Consider the following 24,810-nt stretch of genomic DNA (forward strand, 5'->3'; position numbering starts at 1 on the left):
GCTTGCCACAGCGTGTTCCAGGCAACTTCAGAATGTCTGTGTGCAACCGTATTGATAGGTTACTGCTGTTGATAGAGGCAAGAATAGTCTTTTGTGCTGGGCATCCGTGTTGACAGAAGGTCTGACCATCAAGAACTCTCTGATGTGGGTGAGCGCTGGTGAAATGTGTCTTGCAGAAAACGAGAGATGCAGAGAGTGTGGTGCCACTTCCGCTATCAGGGTGCCCATCAGAGTGGCATGGGCAGAGGTCCATGTTCAACACATAGTGCTGAGATAAAGCAATCGCGCACGGCTGTAGACATGAATTAAACTGATACCACCTGCCCACTGCAGCAGTGTCAGAGTGGCGTATCGGACTTTAAAAACAAGGCCAGCACTTACGAAATGTCCATATGCTGCTTGAAATAGCCGTTAAGGGAAGGACATGCGCAAAATAGTTCAGTTTGGAGACAACATAGGTGTTAACATAATGTGTTCTGAGGAGCATATCCATGCGACACAATTTGTTGTCTTGCAGCAGAGCACGTGTCTGGTGTAGGAGCCAGCGGTACGTAGCCACCACCGTGCGGCGAACATTGCTATAGACCTGCACTCCTAAACATTTGAGTACAGGCACCTTGTCAAAGGGCACCGCGTGGGAAAGCCCCCATCCAACATCCGTGTATTTTGTCTTCTTCACGTTGAAGATGCTCCCAGCGACCTCCCCGTACTGGCGTAGCCACTGAAGCCCCATATGCATTTCATCCTCTGATCTGGACAGGAACACCACATCAACGGTGAAGGCACCACAACAAAAAGGTCACGTCCCACATGGAAATGCCTGTTAATCGCTGCCGTAGACGATGTAAAGCTGGTTCAAGAGCTGCCGCAATAATATCCCCGAAAAGGGGCACCCTTGTCACACAGACTGTCCAACAACAATTTGACCAGACTGGTAACCGTTGACCATAATGCAGGAGTGAACTCTGTGGACCAGTCAAAGGACCACCTGTGCAGACTCTGGAGAGAGGCTCATGTGCTCCAAAACTGTGCATAAGAAACTGTGGTCAATGCGGTCAGATATGTGGTCAAAATTGACGGCAACAAGTGTGCCTCGTAGTTTGCAGGCTGATGTCAAAGCAATTATGTCGTGGTATGCTCCTAACGCTGTTGCTGACACCACCTAAACATGTCTGATCGGTGTGGATGGCTTTCCCGATAGCGGAGTGGAGATGTGCGCAGAGGATGTCGACAAAAATCTTGTAGTCGTTGTTGAGGAGTCTGCGTGGGTGAAAGTCCTGCCACCTACAACCAACATTTGGTTTTGGTACTGGGATCAAGATGCCATCTGTGAAATCTGTGGGGACAGTGAATTCATGGCGGATCAGTTCTTGAAACATTTGGAGCCACTTGTTGCCCATAAGGTCATAAAAAGTGCATTATAATTCCAAGGGTAAACCATCTGGCCCAGGTGATTTATTCGGTGCTCCACGTTCCAAGGCTGATGTCATCTCATTGGATGTAATGGGCAACAGCAGAGTATCATTGGGTGCTTCGTCCCTATGGGCGGGAAAATAATGCAACAGCTCGTCATAATCACGTACGTTTCGCGGATCTTCCATGTACAAGGTCCCATAGTCTCGGCCGAACGTGTGCACTATGTCCGTTTGCGTCACTGCCCGACTGTCCTCCTCCGTGTTTACTGCTGTAATGAGCTGACGTTTGCAGTGGAACCTCTCGCGCACAATGTGATAGACTGATGCCATTTCATTGGTGATGCAGTCTTGCACTCATGCACAGACACAGTCACATTCTTGCTGCTCTGCCCTAGTTGTATGGTTGTGTGGACATCTGAAGTTCAGGAGTTGGTGGTTGTGTCACCAGCTCATGTAATGCTGTATAGTAAAATTCTGATGTTGTCCTTTGCCAGTTCGATCTGTCATGCCTGTACGCCATTAGGATCTTTCGGAGTGCAGGTTTGACATGTCCGAGCCACCACAGCAATGTGGAAGCATACATGGGCAGGTGCCTGAAACAGCGAAGCCATGTGTCAGTTATTGCTTGCCGACACACTTCCTCGTGAAGGCGGGAGACGTCCAGCGTCCACAGGACTCTGCTGCATCTTGTGAGTTGTTGGGGTAAGGTGATAGTGCAGATATACGTGCAATGATCCGTGAAGGCTGTCGGCCTGAGTTCTGCGTCACGGGTCACTGTGTGGAGGGTACACAAGACGCATATATGGTCCAGATGACTGGTAGAGTGGCTGGTAAAGTGCATATATCCACGTTGGTTCCCATGATGTAAGAGCCATGTGTCATGGAGTGCGAGGTCATGTATCAGTGCTTGTAGAGCCGGGCATGGGACGTAATGCGGTATCTGGACCTTGGGCTGCAGAACACTGTTAAAATTGCCACCCACTATGTAGTGGTCCATATTTCCTTGCAAAAGTGGCGCTACCTCCACCGAATAGAAGATATGCCTGTCTCCACGGTGTGAATTACCGGAGGGAGCATAGACGTTAACGAGGCGGACTGCGCCAAGTGTGATAGTGATGCATCGCCCCTTTGGCAAGTATGTCACGTCCATCGCGTCTTTGCCACCTGGAAGAAGGATGGCTGTTCCTCCTGCCATCTGTAGGTGGTGTAGCCATATAGGTCTAAACACAGCTCGAGATGGACCTCCTGGAGAAGGGCAATGTCCAAGTCTGCTGCTCTGATCATGTCGTGTAACATGCGGGTCTTGACAGTGGAGTGGACACCATTGACACCGACTATTCCCACACAGTATGACTGAGACATATCAAGTGATGGAGGCAGTGTGCTGGTGCAAGCCCATGGTGATCTCGTACACGACACAGCCATCCAGCCCTATATGATCCCCTGACTGGTAGAGCTCTCCGGGGTCAATGTCAGCCATGGGCTCTGGTGGCGGTATCGATGTGTGCTGTGCATCCCTGGCCTCCATATTATCGGCCCAATCACGAAGAGAGGATTGGGAGTTCAGTGGTGGCTGGTCACTTTCACAGGAGCCCACATTTTGGGAGTCGATGTGATGCGCCTCGTTTTCAGGGCCAGAAGATGTAGGAGAGTGTTCCTTATATTCAGGCAACTTCTGGTGAATAAGGCTGCTGGAATCCATTGCAACTGTAGACGCATCAATGAAGTTGGTGTCTTCCACCAGCTTCACATCCCTGTCCCATTCTTTAACTGACAATCGCCTCTTCTTGTGTCATTTGGGGGATTTTTGCTTGCGGGTCTGAGACTCGACATCCACTGGAGAGTGGGGCTCGACTGACATGATCTCAGTCATCGGGAATCCCTGTGTCCAATCCTAAAAGTGACGGCGGCTGGGTGCCTGTGACACAGTGGTGGGCAGGCGCTGCAGGAACCTCTGCACAGTTTGGCTGCGGTGGCTTCAGCGTCGGCGGCGCTGACTCTCCGACAGAGCTCGCACTGGCTTGAGGTGGTAGCAGGTTTTGATCATCTGTCACATTATGTCGTGCTGCCTCTACATGCGTTAGTGGGAAAGAGGCCATCGTGTATCATTGGGGAAGTTCATTGTGGGGCACTTGAATGAGGTGATGCTGCAGACACTCAGTTCTTACATGGCCTTCCTGGCTGCAGCCCGAGCAGGGCCTAGGTTGGCCATCATATACGAGGGTCACTCCAAAAGAAATGCACACTATTTTTGTAAAAATACAGTTTTCATTCTGCATGTGTGAAATTTTTACAGTGTGTAGATACATTCTTCTTGCTTGTTTTCAAACTTAGTTCAACCTGTTCCCGTGAGTGGTGCCGTCACAGCATGTCTTCAAGATGGCTGCTACACTTGACGTTCGTCAGAAGCAATTTGCTGTTATAGAATTCCTGTGCTGTGAAAACGAGACAGTGGGAGACATCCACAAAAGGTTGAAAAAATGTATGGAGATGCTGCTGTCGATCACAGTACAGTTAGTCGGTGGGCAAACAGGTTACATGATGAAAGTTGGCACAGCAGTATTGAGGATTGTCCTCGCAGTGCCAGGCCTTGTACTGCACACACTCCAGACAATGTGCAGAGAGTTAACGAATTGGTGACTGCTGACAGACGCATCACAGTGAATGAATTGTCAACGCTACGTTGTGATAGGGGAAGGAAGTGTGTGCAGAATAAGGAAAGTGTTGGCATTAAAAAAGGTTACCGAGCGAGGTGGCGCAGTGGTTAACACACTGGACTCGCATTCGGGAGGACGACGGTTCAATCCCGCGTCCGGCCATCCTGATTTAGGTTTTCCGTGATTTCCCTACATCACTCCAGGCAAATGCCGGGATGGTTCCTTTGAAAGGGCACAGCCGACTTCCTTCCCCACCCTTCCCTAATCCAATGAGACCGATGACCTCGCTGTTTGGTCTCTTCCCCCAAACAACCCAACCCCTAAAAAAGGTTTGTGCCAGGTGGGTTCCCAGGATGTTGACAGTGGCTCACAAAGAAACAAGAAATACAGTATGCAGCAAACTTTTGGAACAGTACGAGAATGGTGGAGATGAATTTCTTGGATGAATTGTGACAGGTGATGAAACATGGCTCCATCATTTTTCACCAGAGACGAAGAGGCAATCAGTGGAGTGGCTTCATGCAAATTCACCCAAGCAAAAAAAATTCAAAATTACAACTTCTGCTGGAAAAGTTATGGCTAAGGTGTTTTTCAATTCCTGAGGACTCTTGCTTGTGAACATCATGCCATATAAAACCACCATAAATCCTGATGCATATGTGACGATACTGAAGAAACTTCAAGCTCGACTGACTCATGTTCAACCGCATCGGCAAACGCAAGATGTTTTGCTGTTGCACGACACTGCAGAGCTACATGTCAGTCAAAAAACCATGAAAGCGATCACAAAACTTGGATGGACAACACTGAAACACCTGCGTTATAGTTCTGACCTGGCTCCATGTGATTGTTATCTCTTTGGGAAACTGAAAGACTCTCTTCGTGGAACAAAGTTTGAATATGATGACTCCCTTGTGCACACTGCCAAACAATGGCTCCAACAGGTTGGTCCAGAATTTTACCGTGCGGGTACACAGGCACTGGTTCGAAGATGGCCTAAGGCAGTTGCGAGGGATGGACATTATGTGGAGAAATGAAAATATTGCTCCTAAAGGATGTATCTACACGCTTTAAAACTTTCAAAGATGTAGAATAAAAGATGGATTTAAAAAAAAAATAGTGTGCATTTCTTTTGGAGTGACCCTCATACTTATACATAGTTAACCACATATCAATATCATTCAAATAAATTTGACCAGCTTAACACAATCTCTGGCTTGTCTGTTGCTACGCTGACATGCATTGGTGACCTCAGTCACCATGAAAGAGAAACTTGAAAGCTGTGAATGAATTGAGGTATAAATTTAAAAAAAGTAGTTATTAGATATTACATTTTTATCTAACTATTGTTAAATTGTTGTAAACTTTTCCTACTTTAATCTGGTTCATTTTATCATGATAAAATTAACAGGAGAGGCAGTACTTCTTTAAAAAAGCAGCAGCTTCTTCTACTGTTATACTACTGAATAGCTGTTAATTTGCATATGATTATTATTATTTCACTTGGGCCATCTAGGATCATGTTAAATCTTATTAGATTTGGCAGTGAACTTTGCTTTCTTTGAAGTCCAGGTTTCCTTCTCTCTTTTTAAATGGCTTGCCTATGATCTTCTGTTGAAGTTTAGCCATATTTACCTGTGCAAATGTGAGCTTGGTAGCTGCAAGTTTGTTAAATTTTGAAGTGATTGTCTCAAGTAGGCTATTTTAAATGATGTATATCATACCAGGTTGTCATTCCAAACACTTTAATTCCACTTTGTTGCTGAATAATCTGAGTTTATTTCCAGATCAAGTCTCATTCATTATGGTTTATGCATAAATAAACATCTAGCCACATACTACAATTGTCCTATATTGTGATTGTCTGAGAGTAATAATGTAACGCTGATATGACCCATAAGTTTATGAGTGACTAGCAAATGACTACACATTCCCTAATTACACTGGCCTTCCAAGTAGAAAGACATATCAAAATGAAAAATGATGCTTGCCGTGAACATTTGGAAATAAGACAGTTCATTGTTCAATAATAATGTGACATGTTGCAGAATGCATTACTGAAGTTTGCCACAGTTCTTCTTGAGGTTAATTGCATGCTCATAGTCAGTCATTTAGAAACTTCACTGAATTAATGAAAGGTCTCACAGATATGAAATCTAGATGAAACTTGGCACATTGTGTGGGTTGTAATTTGTGCTAATTTGTCTGTGATATGTTTTCAGACACAGATCTTGCTCATTTCAAAGTCTGCCATGAAACTGACTAAAATGGCTCCTAGAAGCATCCCTTTTATAAGATTACAATAATTAAGACTACTTTCAATGACTGTTGTGTGCTGTCTTCTTACAAATTACAATTACAGATGTCTGCTTCTGAGCAAATGAATAGTAAGGGAAAATTCTAGTAAATATAGACTTTTAGATAAAACAAGAATTGCTATTAAATTCTGCCATCTTGTTTGCCATAATATGGTATTCTATTTCAGTAAAAATGCTTTTAACTATAAATGCTAATTACTCTAAAACTAAATGAGTGCAAAAGTGCCCCATATTTTCCAGTTTCACTTGTCATGGGAGGTGATTATCCTCATTCATTGTACATGAAAAGCAAACAAAATATCCTACATCAGTGTGCAGAAATGTTTCAGTTTTCATAGTCATATTCGTTACATAATCTTATATACATATACAACATATTGCTCAAAATGTCACAATAGTTTACTTATAAACAGAATGGAACATGTTTGATGAACTCCTATACTTTGACGCAAATCAGTATCTCATATCTTTGAAATCAAATGGTCAAGTATCCAGTTTTATAGTTGCGAAGTGACCGCTCACATATTTTATGCCATACAAAGAGAACAAAACCTTAATCACAACACCATTACATATTTACTAGTTAAATCAAACTAATGGATAGAAGCTATTTCAAATCATTACATTATTTCACTCAAATTAGATTACTATCTTCACTCATCCAGAAAATTAAATCATCATGAAATTCACTACAGTGTCGCTAAATTATCTACTGTTGTCAGAATATTCATATTATTTTTGAGTTACATTACCAGTTAATTATCAAAAATAATTTTCCTTTAATGTATCATCATTACATTAAACCAATCAGTCGAATAGCCTTGATCAATCAAATAGCCTTGATCGTTCAATAAAGTTCCTTTTTCAGTGTCACAAATTACACATATGAATATTATGAAACATTGCCTAGCTCAAACATATTTTCACTATAACAAAACCAGACCTACATGTATATAGGTAGCACTACATTACTCATTTATCTGTTAGTTCCATTATATCCTTTTATTCCTACTCTTGTTATACAAAGGAATATATTCTCAAAAATTACCTTATTGCACAGACAGGATCCCTAACCATAAACATACAAAAACATTTCTCATTACTTCTCATCAATACTTCACCAATGCATTGTTGTATCTTCATTATTAATTCATTACTCTATTATCTGAGAAATAAACACCTGTTTTGCTCCTCATATACAAAAAGTGAATCTTCAGAACCACATTCCACAGTAACAAATCCTAGCTTTATGTGCAAAATTTACTCTCATAAAATAACAGACAAAATCTCAATTGGAAAAACTGATACTTCATTGCATTCCATCATACTGCTTGAAATTCTGGGCATGAAGGTGAAACATATATAAGCCTTGCTTTTTCATTCCATGCATGTTATTATAGGCAACTGTATCTTTAACTTTATTCCACTGTACTGATGCCTGAAGAGCTATAGTGTGACACATTTCTACACATATGAACAAATACCTCCATAACTAATTCCACTGGGCACAAACTTTTGTATCTTATCACAAATAGTACTAGTCCCTGTATTCAAGGTGTTTTCTCATTCTTTTCTTCTGTCACTGCTGCTGCACAAATTCCAACCGATTTCTCATTACTTGATTGCCTTAGATCTTAAATATGACTTTCAGACACTTCCACCTTTTTAGCATATCCTGACAATGCCTTTTATTTTCCGTTCACCTTATCTTTTTGGTGAAAGAAATTTATTAGTGCTGAAATATTATTCTCATTATCACCTTTAAAACTAAAACAAATAGAACACATCAGTTTTACGAAATACCTTATATTCTTGTACACCATCCTTGCATCCATTCTCTTATAATTACTAACCCAACCTAAACTAATAATGCAGAAGAAACACTTCTGAAATATGTTACCATACTACAGATTATACAACAGTTGAAGGCAATTACTGATCCACTTTCAAGCTATTGACAGGATTGTAGAAAAGATTGAGTGTCTTAGGAAAAATGAAGACTGAGAGCACCCAGCTTGGGGCAAGCATTATCGCTACATAATTAATTCAATACAGTCTTTTGGGCCCGCTGCTTGTAGCTTCACAATGAATTTGAATCCCTGCTCTTCCATCTAATTTTGCACCACTAATTTCAGACCAACATGTGTGTTCTATAACATCTACCAAACCACTGAAATCCACAGTCAGTTATATGAACATTTGATCTCCAGCAAAACCAATTGCATTTCCAATTATATTTACAATGAAATTGATTTCTTTGACATTTGAATTCAGAGTGGTGCTCTTTACATGTGCGTTGAAAATTAGCTTTTGATTGTTATTACCAGAAATTACTTCCTGTATACCTTCATTGAAAACTATATATATACTGTTTACTGTTTATTTCTTTAACTGTCTCTAATGCTCGGTACATATCCATCACTGATAACTTTTAAAGAGGTTCCTTTAGATGAATCACTTACCTCAATTGTTGCTAATATCTTTACACTTATGTGATTGCAGATAATTAATTTCCATAGCTTTATAGTCTTTGCCAACAAGATCATTAACTTCAGTACTTTCATACTAAGTGCACACACTCACTCTCCACATCAAGAACATCAGTACGTACATCAACAATTTTCTGTTTGACTCCCAGGACCTGAATATCAATATTACTTACTTGCAATACATCCATAATTGATTCATTATCATTACCATCATCATCTGTATCAGTATTTATTTCCATGTCTGTCTGCAATACTCCCAGATCAGATTAGTGACAACTTTGTCAACTTTTTCACTTAACATCAGCACACATTTTGTTTCAGCATCACCAAATGTAACATTATTTACATCAACACCCTCCTTACGTACCCCAAACTCTCAATATCTTCAGAATAAACTTGTTTTGGTTTCTAAGTTATTTCATTACTCTCATCAAAAGTACGTACAACTTCCATTCCCTTATTACATTTGTTTTCTATTACATTTGCATTGGACAACCTAATTTTGAATCAAAATTTTCTGGTGCAACTGAATTTTCTTTACCAAAGTTGTTGATAGTTTGGCCTGTTCTTAAATGTAAAAAGCTGTTGTTCTTTTCAGTCGCATTACTCATTTCCACCTTTAAATTACTCCTGTCAGTTTTAACTACATTACAGTTAAGATCTAATTCAGACTTTGAACTAGCATTTTTTTCTTCAGTGAGCTGTTCGTCATCAAGTAATTTGACAATCTCACTTTTTGAATGTGACCAGTCACCTTCTCTCACTAAATTCATTACCTTAAAATTATTTCCAGTCACCAGTTGCTTTGGCCATCTACATAGATCTGCAGGTCATAAACTCCATGTTGGCTTAGCTCTGCATTGTTTATATGTGCTCTGCCTCACGTCTTTTAGCTATCATACTCCAGGTTGTGATGTCAGTTGAACGTTGATCAGTGGTAGCTGAAGTGGGCATCGATGTTGATAACATCAGAGAATTCTGCATTTATCATTAGTCAAACCACTCTTGTACAAGGGCATTGCCTCATGTCCTTTGGCTGTCATGCTCCAGGTTGTAATGTCAGTTGTAAGTTGATCAATGGATGTCATCGATGGGGGTCAACGTTTCCCAGTATTCTACCAATAAAATGAACCCTACCATCTACTTTACCCATAACTGAGCCTATGACATTATTCCATTTCACATACCTATGAAGTATTACACCCAGGTATTTCTTTGAGTTGGCTGATCGCAGTGGTAACTCACTGGTATCACGTACATAGGATACTACATTTATTTGTTTTGTGATACTATAGTCATAGGGGAAACTACATAATTTTGTTTTGTGAAGTGCACAATTTTACATTTCTGAACACTTAAATCAAGATGCTAATCTTTGCACCACTTTGATATCATAGCAAGAGCTGACTGAATATTTATGCAGCTTCCTTTGGACAGTATATCACTGCAGATAATTACATCATCTGGAAAGCGTCTGAGGTTACTATTAATACTGCCAGCAAGGTCATTAATATCCAATGTGAACACAAGGCTCCCAACACACATCCCTGGAGCACTGTCAAAGTTACTTTTACATCTATTGATGACTCTCCATCAAAGATAGCATAATACACCCTTCCTACCAAAACATCCTCATCCACACATAAATTTCACATGATACCTCATATGATTGTTCTTTTGAGAATATGTGTTGTTGTGGCAATGAGTGAAATGCCTTTCAGAAATCAAGAAATACTATGTCTATCTGACTGCCTGGAGCCGGCCGGAGTGGCCATGCGGTTCTAGACACTACAGTCTGGAACCGAGCTACCGCTACGGTCGCAGGTTCGAATCCTGCCTCGGGCATGGATGTATGTGATGTCCTTAGGTTAGTTAGGTTTAATTAGTTCTAAGTTCTAGGCGACTGCTGACCTCAGAAGTTAAGTTGCATAGTGCTCAGAGCCATTTGAACCATTTTTTTGACTGCCTGTATCTAAGGCTTTCAGTATGTCAAGTGAGAAAAGTACAAATTGGGTTTCACGTGATCGATGTTTACAGAATCTGTGCTGAATGTCATTGAGGAGCTCATTCTGTTTGAGATACTTCATTATGTTTGAACTCAGAATGTGTTCTAGGAGTCCTTAAAAAATCAATGTCAAGGATATTGGGCATGTGCTTTTGTTTCGGGGTTAGATTATAGTTTAAAGAGTGCCTAACTCAGCTGCGAATTCAGTATAGAATCTGATAGGGATTCAATCATGCCCTGAAGTTTTGTTCAGTTTCACCAATTTCAGCTATTTCTCAACATCACTGACACTTAACACTCATTTCACTCATTTTTTCAGTGGTACAAACATCAAATTGGTGTGATTCTTCTGGGTTTTCCTTTGTAAAGAAACATTTGAAAACATAGTTAAGCAATTTTATTTTTGTTTCCAACTTAATTTCAGATCCTGTCTCACTTGGGAGTGATTGGACACTAACATTGGTGCCACTAACAGCGTTTACATATGGTCAGAATTTCTTTTCATTTTGTGGAAGATCATGTTACAAAATTCTCATACAGTAGTCATTGAAGACTTTTTACTCACTGCTCTCTTGACAGACCAATGAGTTTCTTTCAGCATCTCCATATGCATAGCTCCATGCTTTGTTTTGTACATATTATGCAGTGATCTCTGTTTCTTTAGAGGTTTTCTTACAGTGACTGTACACCATGGAGGCTCCCAACATGTATGAACTGTTCTACTGGGAACAAATCTTTCGAGTGCTGTTCCTCCTCTGTATACTCCTGTCCTGTGTAGTTCCAAGTTCCATATTAAGATCTGATACCCTTGTGTTAGGTAGTTTTCAGAGAAAGCATTTGGTAATGTGTCACAGAATGTCTTGTGATACCCACCACTAACAATCTGTGGTTTTTCCAAATGATTGTTGACGGTTGGAGTCTCCTCCAATGATTACAGTATGATTACACAACATTCATACAAGTAAACTGGTGTTTTCTCTGAAGTTTTCCATGATATTAGGAGTTGAGTCTGGCAGCCATTAGAAGGACCCAATTATAATTTTATGCCCACACATGATACTGAGTCTTGTCCAAACAGGCTCTCAAGCAGTTTCAATTTCTATCTGGTTGAATTTGAGTTTCTTGTCTGCTGCAACAAATTTACCGTGTTCATTTCTCATTAGCCTATCATTTTGATATACACTTAAATTTTCCTCAAACATCTCACTGCTATCAAATTCAGATTTTAATCATCTTTCTGTACCTAGTAGTATGTGTGTTTCACTGCTTTTGAGAAGTGCTTCAAACTCTGGCAATTTGTTGTGAAAGCTTTGGCAGTTCATTGCTAGGATTCTAATGCTCTTGACTCTGTGAGGCATTCCTTTGGATCATATATTTTTACAGGTCATCTGAACTGGATGGAGAGTCATATATTTAAAAAAAAAAAAAAAAAAAAAAAAAAAAAAAAAAAAAAAAAAAAAAAAAAAAAACCTTGCATGCACCCCACACAAAGTCAGCTACCTCTGATGTGTAGTGCACACCTGACACATTTAGGGGGACCCTACAGTTCTCAACCCAATGGTGCAAGTCCAGGTAGTCACAGTGTCATAGCTTGTCACAGAACCTTTGAAGTCTCTGGTTCAGTCCTTCCACTTTACCAAGAACAAGGGGGCCATGATCATTTCTAGAAACACTGAGGCAAATTTTGAGCTTTGTTGAAACTCTGTGTGCAAGGCTGGTTTTCTGAACCTCCTCTTCTAGTGGCTGGAATGGTCTAAGTATGACTTCAGAGTCCAGGCAACAGGCATTATTTCTTCCTATATGCACCACAATCTGGAGTTGGTTGCCTGAGTGCACATTTGGTGTTCCTTCCTGTGACCTTCTGCTATTTCCATAAGTGGTGCCGTTATTTATACCACTATTCACTGTACATTTGAACTACCAACAATTAATGGAGCCTTACTCTTTTATGTTTGCCTCCTCTTGACACAGGTCAAAGCAGTTTTCCCCATCACAGGTGAAGCGAGTCCCACTGACTCAGTTTCAGTGTCAGTGAAAGATAGCCGCTCAAACCTTGTTGGTTAGGGTGATTGGTAGAAAATCCTGAGTCCTCGATGGTCCCTGTCTACCCTGCACAGGATGTCTAGACCGACCATTGACACACCACTCACAGTCAAGTGGACAAGTAATGATAGATCCTGCACTTTCAGTAGAGGAGACAGGATTAATACTTGACGTACCTATGATACTTCTGATACAAAACTCTGGGGAGCTCTGCCAGCATACTGATTCACAGCAGCTGCAAATCATGTGACTGTAGTCAGGGCTATTTCCAGCTGCTTACAAACTTTAATCAACTCATCCTGTGTTGGTGGACAGCATTCACAGTGTGTCTGCATCATGACTGGTGCAGTATTTTACAGGACAGTGTACGTATAACTTTCAACTTAGTCTACTGATTGATATTTAATCTTTTGAGCTAAAAATGTTACTAATTTCCTTTCATAATTGAAGCAGTTAGTACACTAAATGAATTTTCTATTAGGACAACAGAAAACCTTTGGTAAAAATTACAAGTTTCCTAAAACTTTTTGAAGTTATAGTCACTACAAAACTCGAAAACAATGTAAATGTATGATAAATGTGGATAATATACACCTCTATTGAAAGCTAAAACTAGATCTGACATAATATGTTAGTCATAATAGAGCTATGTGTGACTAACTAAATCACAAATGCCAGTTTACTATGATATGGCTGATGCACATGACAATGGTAACTTCTGAAAATTGTAAAAAAATATATGTTGATCCACAATGATATAAACTGAAATTCATGGTGAGCTATTCTTTTTCAGAAACTGTAAATCACAAATTCTGCTTTGCTATGAAATATGTTATCCATAGCTTACGAAAATTTTAAAAAAATATGCTTTTATAAGCATCTGGTAATTCTCAAAAATAAATTTGTATCTCATGTAATCATACAGTGAATTTAGGAAACAACTGTATTTGAATGAGGATAGGCCTACTGTGTGTTTGTCATGTCAACTGTAAATGTTCAGAATTTCATAATATATCACAATAGACAAGATTAATAACACAGACAATGAAAGATTATAGAAAAGTGATGTGATCAGAAACAATATTAGAAACTAGGGTTTTGAATGAGCAAATGAATCTGGCACATGTGGTCTCATAGAAAGGAAACCACAGAAATTGGCTTTCATATGTAAACAAGCATGTGAATTGCCCAGATTTTTTACTTAGTTAATTCTGTGAAAACTTTTTCACTGGAGTGTGAAGATGAACACTGCAGCATCAGTTGACCTATGTAAACATTATGAAACTTGTGCAGCTCCAACAAAGCACATCTTCTGCCAGGAGTAGCTACCAGTGCCTTGCACAAGACATTCACCTTCCACTGCAGTAGGAGAGGGATATTTACTTTATGCAAGATTTCCTCCATGGATTGTAGAATGTTTGTCTTTCAGGAATGATGTCAGTAGTGATAGACATTCTGGCATTCTGCTGAACCGTTTTACTGATTTTAGTGACTTAGTAATATGCTCTAGTGTTTTCTGGACATAGGGAGGAGTCTTCTTCTGCTTTTAATAATTATAAATATATTTTGATACAGCTATACCTTGTTAGTGTTCACTTTTGTCATAGTTATTGTTGATTGCTCTGAAGGACTAGACTATCAAACTCTCTTTGGTGGTTGGGTGCTAGATACAGCCAAAGGTACACACAGCCCATTGGGAGAAATTTTGTTTTTGGGAATCATGAGCAATTTTGCTCCTAAAAGCCAGTGGGGAAATAATAATTGACTCAGACAGAGCCCCACATGCCAGGGTAACCCTTTTGCAACTGAGGGGTATTGCAGGTTTCACAGAGGTTGTCAACTTGTTTTCCTAAATAGCCATCCATCCCACTGGCCCATAGCATACATTGAGATTTAGTTTCCTTTTATAGAGGTTTGTATCACCTTTATGATTTGGACAGTTAACATTAGAACCACCTTTCCCTGTGGCTCATAATGTTCCACTGCTATGCATCAAAGTGGTAACTTAAGTATGCCCAGTACTTGTAGTTGCAGAGGACTTTTAGTCATTGCCAGTTCCCAGCTCAGGAACCCCAGGTTTGCCAGACTCATAGCCAATTGGTGAACACTGATCTCACTGAGTTGTTTGCCATTTGTCACAACACAGGAGGCATGGGTGCGTTATTGAATGTCATGCACATAAGAAGCATTATCCCCCTGTTTTATGAAAGGCAAAATTCAAATTCTTATCACACTTCCCCCTGCCAACTGAAATTAGTGTGCCATGTTGTGGAGTTTTAAGGAGTTACTGAATCATAGTTTCGTACTGTATGGGAATTTGTAACCTGTCCTGTGGAGTCACCATAAATAAGTAGTTCAGGGTACTAAAACTGTGTTATCATGGTGTACACACACATGCAGTAATGTACAGAAAAATTTAAAAATACACTTTTAGGATAAATACATTACTTAATAAATAGACACTGCAATGCCAATTATGGTAATTACTTTATTTCCTAACATGCTGTGATCAATATAAGAACTGACAGGCCACGTTTTTGTGTTTTGTTTTACAAGAGATAGTAATAGAGTATTACACATTTTATCTATGTTAAGTTAGTCCTTTAGTGCGTAGTAGTCTACATTTGAGCCAAACTTGAAAATCACTGTGTACTGTCAGCATGATTTTTTTTCCTTTTAATGAAACTGGTATGTGCATTGGTTCTTGAGGTTACTACACCTAATTGATAAGCAATTTGGGAAAAAAGTTTTATGTTTTGTGACATTTCTGGCACATTATGCATATAAGGTGCAATCTCTAGCAGTTCAGTGTTCTTTTATTACTATTTTACTATGCAACATAACTACAACCTTATGCATGATATCCAATGGCATGTGATCTACATCAGTACTCCTTTACTCAAACAGTATGGAACATTTTCAAACAATTTCTGTCTGTACTCATACATAAATGGACTTCACCGTTCACACACTGGACTAAGTATCTATGTACCCTTCAACTGTAGAAATTTGTATTGCTGTTGATCTCCCCATATAGATAAGTGTCCAACATTGGTTAATAAGTGTGTGTGATTAATGATACAAAGTGTTTCAAAATGTCCCATACCACATGAGTAAAGGCTTATTGATGTAGATCATATGCCACTGGACAGGATGAGTTATTTTATGTAGTAGAGCACTCATAAAGAAACACTAAACTCCTATATAATGTACCTTACAAGAATGGTGTGCCAGAAATGTGCCAAACCATTTAATTATTATGTTTTGGAAAATAAAACTTTTTTTCAAAATTGCTTGTCAGTATCATTTAGTAACCTCAGAAGCCAATGCATATATTTTTCATTAAAAAAATCATGCAGAAAGGGGTTAATTTATATTCCACAGTTGATAATTGACAGCGTTCAGAAAGTTTCTCAGTTGTTGAAAGTAAATTTTGTGTTGTTTAATGAAGCAAAATTTCCTGAAAAATTAAAATTTTAAACCATTATTACATTATCCATGCTCAATAATTTTTTGATTGTTTTATTTCTTTTGTAGGGTTCCTTGTCAGATATTGTTTATGAAGCACAGGGAGAAGAACCATTGCTTTTCTGCTACAAAAAACACAGACGTCGATGTGTCCGTCTTCGAGCATATCACTCTTCCTGGTCACCTGCATTTTCCTTAGACAATGCAGGATGTGTTGGTCTGATAGTGTGCCATGATCGAGAAAGGAAAAGACACTACCGAATATTGCTGATGTCTTCACTATCACAGCTGTGCCCTCAGCTTACTCGCATTGTGACTTTTCTTCCCAATTTCATTGTTACTAATAACAGCAACAAACATCTGAGATTTATGGAAGAAAATGAAAGGGCAGACTTATGGATTGACTTGTCACCTGGTCAGGTATGTTGCATTTTGAAATTCATCTACAGATATCTTGAATTCAAACTCTGTGTGCTGTAGGGCAAAGTTTGTTTTAAGTAAGTTTTCATTTTACTGAAATTTTTTTCACAGGCTGTTTTTTTTTTTTTATTTTTCAATGCTATTTTATCTAAATGTTTGTACATTTTGAATGACTTACTCATCTATATTATAGTTACACAGTCTAATAATCATACACTGCAATAGTGGTCTGTTACGCCAACTTCCTTGCATGCATATTTTGATTACCTTAATGTTCTTACACAACAGATGGGACATGAAGAACTGGAAATTTATGTATATTAACTTCTTTTCTGTATGCAAGGCCTATTAATTTAGAAAGAGTTGATATAAGTATCTGCCTTTTTCTTTTATGATAACAGAAATGGGAACTTTGTACCAACAAACAAAGAATGAAACCAAGGGCAGGCAACTACTCATCTGTAGATAAATGACAACTGATGCAAAGATGCATATAAAAGCTCAGAAAGTTGGTGTAGCTTTGAAGCACTTACCTGTTGTTACTTTACAGCTTCACACATAGCCCTTCTTATAGATGCATGTTACCATTGTGTTTACACTTTCAATTTTTTTTACATTCAGCAGAAGGGGTAAAGGTAACCACTCACTTTGTGGTTGAGCACTGAATGGTAGACATGCACATGATAGGTAATGAATACACACTTTTAAATAGGAAAACAGAGAAGTTATAGAAACTTGGGTTGTTTTCTTACAGAGTATCTCTGTGTAGCATGTACCTCCTGTTATAGTTAAGTTATAACACTAGAACTAGAAATTATGTAGCTTCCAGATGCAGTCATTGATGGGATGGAACTGGCACCTATGGCCAGATCACAAACAACCATGGAGTCTGTTTTGCCATACCTGGGTCACCAACAATGCTACCTGTCTTACATGTCCCCCACATGAACTAATGGAGGCTGGCTGCAATCAGGTGCTACTGACATCCAACCACACACAAGTCACAACCTGCTGACTCATGTTAACATTAGGTTCCATCAAAAGTCACCATGATTCAACATGGCTGGTTGTAGTTTCATCAATGGCACCACCATGCTGTAGGCTTGGCATTGGGGCCATCACTGCTTGGTCAGTGCTAGCCTTTCCCCTTCAGCTTCCTCAATGGTCAGATGAAAAATCACAGCATAGAGACACAACATTAACTCATATGTTTAAATTTAAAATTGGTATGGAGATTCACAGGATTCATATCTAAATCCAGCTGTTGGTTTCTCCATGTCTGCACAACGTAATCTCTTCCGGATACCATACAAAGAGATAAAGCAGTGCCTGAGGACAGACTATGTCATTATTTGTTGGTGCCAGTCATGGTCTGCTATGGTCTGTGTTCAGAATGTTCCTGTGTGCTATAATACTTAACTTCTATCTAATTACTGTATAGATGTGTCACAAAGTAGAGATGACACAGAAGCTCAAATTGACTTCATGATAAAACCGACTATGAAGCATAATCACATGCCTTCGACCTTGCACAATACTTCACATCCTACCTGCCCTTTCACAACCATTTTATTATAACCATGTGAGGGAATGAAATACATTTACAACATTAGTTATGGAGATGGATAATTGAGAATTAATAAACTCAAAGTCTTCCTCATCAGCTGGAGCCGGCCGGAGTGGCTGAACAGTTCTAGGTGCTTCAGTCTGGAACCGCGCGACCGCTACGGTCGCAGGTTAGAATCCTGCCTCAGGCATGGGTGTGTGTGTTGTCCTTAGGTTAGTTAGGTTTAAGTAGTTCTAAGTTCTAGGGGACTGATTACCTCAGATGTTAAGTCCCATAATGCTCAAAGCCATTTGAACCATTTTGTTTCATAAGCTGGAATTGAAACACAGATAAAATGTTACTGATTCACAAATGAAAGAACTCTATAAAACAAATTTTCTCTACTGATTCATACAATATGAGAATCTCATTTTATGGCTATTTGGATGTGTTAAACATTGGTTATTACCCAAAATAAATTTTATGCATACAAATGAGAAAATTTTGATAATTAATGACTAGTGTGTGTATTTCATTATTTCAGTGTGTGCCATTTTGGCCAGAAACAGAATCAATGAACATGTATGTTAAATTTAGAGACAGCAAGATTATGTCTCAACATTTTCCCATAACAATTGTCCACCACACAGTTCTTCGAATGGATAAAGGCGTGAGTCTTGTTACTTGTTTCATTATTGAAATATGTTTGAGTTTAATATTGGATATGTACACAATATATACTCTCAAATATGTTTCTTCTGACAGTGTGGTCTATGTGTTTCGGTGACTGGTGGTGGGGATAAACCATTCTCTATTGCCTTCAATAACTACAGCTTTGGAGAAGCACCAGTTAGGATTGACAACTTGTGTGAGGATCTGTTTCTCAAGATCTACCAGCAAGATCTTGGTCAGGTATTATCCTTCATTTATTCTTAAAACAGGAAATCAGTAGCAAACTATTTTTAGAATAATAAAATTGTATTATGGAAATGATATAGGAAATTTTAAAATATTTACATCACCCATCATCTCTCTTCCAACAGCCAACACACTAATCGCATCCATTGCCACTTATTCATAGTTCCTTTCCCAGTACCACCAGGCTCCATGCTTGTCACTGTAGATGCAACATCGTTTTATACAAACATCCCACATTGTCTTGGCCTCACTACCATGAAAAACTGATTTTTTAAGGGTCCTCATGACACCGAATTCACCGCATAAACCTTTTGCCTTTTGGCAACAGTGCTGTGCCACATAATCATTTCTTCATGGATGAGTTTAAAAAAGGAATTCCCATTGATACCTACATGGCACCAGGCTATGCTAACTTCTTTATGGACCATTTGGAGGATTTCTTCCTATAAACTAAATACACAAAATCTGGGGTATAGATTTATTAATGATATCTTCATGATCTGGAAGAGTGACAAAGCAACCGATACTCTTTTCTCCTGAACCTCAAAATCTACTGCCAAATCTACTGTCTCTGGTCATTTTGAGCTCAGTGAGCTAACTTTCTAGGTGTTTATCTTCATCTGTAACATGAGTCTATAAGAACTTCTGCCCATATCAGATGTGCAGTATATGAACAGCATCTCCATTTTGACAGCTCTCAAGTATTCCACAGTGAAAAGTCCTCCCCCTTACCCCCTTATAGTACTCAAACCAATGGTTGCCTCATCTGCAGGGAAATCAGCAGCTAAACAGCTATAGTCATAGCCTAGTCAAAGCCTTTGAAAACAGGCAATATCCTGACCAGCTAATCCAGAAACTGATTTCTTGTGCCATCCGCTTCTGTGACCCCAGAAACCTTGTCACCACTGTTAACCAATTACTGACCAGTACTGCTCTTATCACCCAGTATCACTTAGGCCTCAAAAAACTAACACATCCATCACCATAGCTCTGAACATCTCTCAATGTTTCCTGAGATGAGAAATACCCTACCAAAAATCCTACGCTCTTATCCCAAAGTAGTATTCTCTCACCTAATTAAGCTATGAAATGAAATACCCACATCTTTGTGTGTGTGTGTGTGTGTGTGTGTGTGTGTGTGTGTGTGTGTGAGTGTGTGTGTTTATTTTCCATTATTGTTGTCTTTCTCAGTCCTCATTTTACTAGTGACACTAACAGCCACCTGTCTTCTCCTTTCATGCTTCTAAATATCCCCCAACACTCTCCTTGCCCTTTACATACTGCACTTTCCCTGTTGCCACACTCCTTTCCTGTCTCTCCACTTCTTTCAACTTGACTGACAGAATGAAATATCCATTTACATGTAAGGTTTATAACTGTGAAATAAAACACTCTGGTCAAGAGGGTCAGGTTATTGTCTCACATAACTCTATTTCAGTACTGTAGTTAATAAGATTATTTATGTAAAGGTTACAAAAACTTGAGCTTGAGCTGCTGCCAGAATGGCAGAAATACTGTAAAGGTATTACAATTTGTCAGTTGTTTAACATGTATGGAACACAAGGTCTCTAAATAAAATGTGAGTCATAAAAAATAAGCAGATACAAGATAAACAGAAGGACCAAGAAAATATACAATCAAGAAAGAAAAAATAAAAATAAAATGCACAATCTTCATTCTTTGTAATAAGATATCAGTGAAACTTGGGGTTGTACCAGTTCAGGAAAACTTTCTCTGTCTAGATTGTGAAAACAGCTAGGCCATGTCTTTTGACCTTACTTGTGTCAGTTTGTTTATGTATTATTTGAAGATGAAATATAGTTAGTCACTCAAAAAAATGGAATCATAGATTTAAAATTAAGTACACATCAGGAGAAAGAGTGTTGTGCTGTAGATAGCCACTGTAGAAGGGGCAGTTAAATCAGAAGGTCTTATGGAAATTTTACTCCTCCAGACTAATTCCTCAATTGATAATATATTTCTTGTACGGGGACAAGATAGACACTTTTAATAGACTTTCATCTACACATATGCTCCATGACTATTGCTTACCCAGTGTTATTATTTGCAATTGTTTTCACTCCCCACAAAGTGACATTAATTGGTTATTTTTGACTCCATAAAAATAGGAAAAACACTCACTGACACATTATATAATGTTTGCTGAGGTGTTTTACATTAAATTCTATTGACTGATGTGCCTCACCAGTGTGTAAACTCATGTCAGATTTGTTAAGGTGAAGGGAAATTCCAGTTAGTAATACTTCAGGGTGATTTGACTCTAAGATTTTAATCTATTACTGAAAAATATTGCAGTATTTTTAATTTTTTTATTTTTTTTATTTTGGCTGTTGTTGTTGTGGTCTTCAGTCCTTAGACTGGTTTGATGCAGCTCTCCATGCTACTCTATCCTGTGCAAGCTTCTTCATCTCCCAGTACCTACTGCAACCTACATCCTTCTGAATCTGCTTAGTGTATTCATCTCTTGGTCTCCCTCTACGATTTTTACCCTCCACGCTGCCCTCCAATACTAAATTGGTGATCCCTTGATGCCTCAACACATGCCCTACCAACCGATCCCTTCTTCTAGTCAAGTTGTGCCACAAACTTCTCTTCTCCCCAATCGTATTCAATACTTCCTCATTAGTTATGTGATCTACCCATCTAATCTTCAGCATTCTTCTGTATCACCACATTTCAAAAGCTTCTATTCTCTTCTTGTCCAAACTATTTATCATCCAAGTTTCGCTTCCATACATGGCTACTCTCCATACAAATATTTTCAGAAATGATTTCCTGACACTTAAATCTATACTCGATGTTAACAAATTTCTCTTCTTCAGAAACGCTTTCCTTGCCATTACCAGTCTACATTTTATATCATCTCTACTTCAACCATCATCAGTTATTTTGCTCCCCAAATAGCAAAACTCCTTTACTACTTTAAATGTCTCATTTCCTAATCTAATTCCCTCAGCATCACCTGACTTAATTCGACTACATTCCATTATCCTCATTTTGCTTTTGTTGATGTTCATCCTATACCCTCCTTTCAAGACACTATCCATTCCATTCAACTGCTCTTCCAACTCCTTTGCTGTCTCTGACAGAATTACAATGTCATCGGCGAACCTCAAAGTTTTTTTTTTTTTTTTTCTTCTCCATGGATTTTAAAACCTACTCCGAAATTTTCTTTTGTTTCCTTCACTGCTTGCTCAATATACAGATTGAATAACATCGGGGAAAGACTACAACCCTGTCTCACTCCCTTCCCAACCACTGCCTCCCTTTCATGTCCCTAAACTCTTATAACTGCCATCTGGTTTCTGTACAAATTGTACATAGCCTTTTGCTCCCTGTATTTTACCCCTGCCACCTTCAGAATTTGAAAGAGCATATTCCAGTCAACATTGTCAAAAGCTTTCTCTAAGTCTACAAATGCCGGAAATGTAGGTTTGCCTTTCCTTAATCTAGCTTCTAAGATAAGTCGTAGGGTCAGTGTTGCCTCATGTGTTCCAACATTTCTACTGAATCCAAACTGATCTTCCCCGAGGTCGGCTTCTACTAGTTTTTCCATTCATCTGTAAAGAATTCGCGTTAGTATTTTGCAGCCGTGACTTATTAAACTGATAGTTCAGTAATTTTCACATCTGTCAACACCTGCTTTCCTTGGGATTGGAATTATTACATTCTTCTTGAAGTCAGAGGGTATTTCGCCTGTTTCATACATCTTGAAGTCTAAGGATGTTCTGCCTGTCTCATACATCTTGATCACCAGATGGTAGTGTTTTGTCAGGACTGGCTCTCCCAAGGCTGTCAGTAATTCTAATGGAATGTTGTCTACTCCCAGGGCCTTGTTTCGAATCAGGTCCCTCAGTGCTCTGTCAAACTCTTCACACAGTGTCATATCTCCCATTCCATCTTCATCTACATCCTCTTCCATTTCCATAATATTGTCCTCAAGTACATCGCCCTTGCATAGACCTTCTATATACTCCTTCCACCTGCTGCTCTCCCTTCTTTGCTTAGAACTGGGTTTCCATCTGAGCTTTTGATATTCATACAAGTGGTTCTCTTTTCTCTGGAGGTCTCTTTAATTTTCCTGTAGGCTGTATCTATCTTACCCCTAGTGAGATAAGCCTCTACATCATTACATTTGTCCCCTAGCCATCCCTGCTTAGCTATTTTGCACTTCCTGTCGATCTCATTTTTGAGACGTTTGTATTCCTTTTTGCCTGCTTCATTTACTGCATTTTTATATTTTCTCCTTTCATCAGTTAAATTCAATATATCTTCTGTTACCCAAGGATTTCTACCAGCCCACATCTTTTTATCTACTTGATATTCTGCTGCCTTCACTACTTCATCCCTCAAAGGTACCCATTCTTCTTCTACTGTATTTCTTTCCCCCATTCCTGTCAATTGTTCCCTTATGCTCTCCCTGAAACTCTGTACAACCTCTGGTTTAGTCAGTTTATCCAGGTCCCAACTCCTTAAATTCCCACCTTTTTGCAGTTTCTTCAGTTTTAATCTACAGGTCATAACCAAGAGATTGTGGTCAGAGTCTTACAATTTAAAACCTGGTTCCTAAATCTCTGTCTTACCATTATATAATCTATCTGAAACCTGTCAGTATCTCCAGGCTTCTTCCATGTACACAACCTTCTTTTATGATTCTTGAGCCAAGTGTTAGCTATGATTAAGTTGTGCTCTGTGCAGAATTCTACCAGGCGGGTTCCTCTTTCATTTCTTACCCCCAATCCATATTCACCTACTACATTTCCTTCTCTCCATTTTCATACTGCCGAATTCCAGTCACCCATGACTATTAAATTTTCGTCTCCCTTCACAATCTGAATAATTTCTTTTATTTCATCACACATTTCTTCAATTTCTTCGTCATCTGCAGAGCTAGTTGGCATATAAACCTGTACTACTGTAGTAGTCGTGGGCTTCGTATCTATCTTGGCCAAAATAATATGTTCACTATTCTGTTTCTTGTAGCTTACCCGCATTCCTATTTTCCTATTCATTATTAAACCTACTCCTGCATTACCCCTATTTGATTTTGTGTTTATAACCCTGTAGTCACCTGACCAGAAGTCTTGTTCCTCCTTCCACCGAACTTCGCAAATTCCCACTATATCTAATTTTAACCTATCCATTTCCCTTTTTAAATTTTCTAACCTACCTGCCCAATTAAGGGATCAGACATTCCACGCTCCAATCCGTAGAACGCCAGTTTTCTTTCTCCTGATAACAACATCCTCTTGAGTATCCGAATGGGGGACTATTTTACCTCCGGAATATTTTACCCAAGAGGACGCCATCATCATTTAACCATACAGTAAAGCTGCATGCCCACGGGAAAAATTATGGCCGTAGTTTCCCCTTGCTTTCAGCCGTTCGCAGTACCAGCAAAGCAAGGCCATTTTGGTTAGTGTTCCAAGGCCAGATCAGTCAATCATCCAGACTGTTGCCCTTGCAACTACTTTTTTTCACTATGTATAATAATGAACAATATAGCTTTG

General features: G+C 39.1%; 1 protein-coding gene across 1 annotated transcript in view; it reads left to right on the top strand.

Annotated features, from left to right (window-relative positions):
- LOC126183816 (intermembrane lipid transfer protein VPS13A-like) overlaps positions 1-24,810 on the top strand; it is a 681,615-nt gene that overhangs the window by 471,756 nt on the left and 185,049 nt on the right. The window contains exons 45-47 of the mRNA XM_049926066.1: positions 16,465-16,815; positions 18,906-19,031; positions 19,127-19,273. Of these exons, the coding sequence (XP_049782023.1) occupies positions 16,465-16,815; positions 18,906-19,031; positions 19,127-19,273 (624 nt within the window). The remainder of the gene's footprint in view (positions 1-16,464; positions 16,816-18,905; positions 19,032-19,126; positions 19,274-24,810) is intronic.

Source organism: Schistocerca cancellata, chromosome 4 (assembly GCF_023864275.1).
Source record: "Schistocerca cancellata isolate TAMUIC-IGC-003103 chromosome 4, iqSchCanc2.1, whole genome shotgun sequence".
Classification (NCBI taxonomy): Eukaryota; Metazoa; Arthropoda; class Insecta; order Orthoptera; family Acrididae; genus Schistocerca; species Schistocerca cancellata.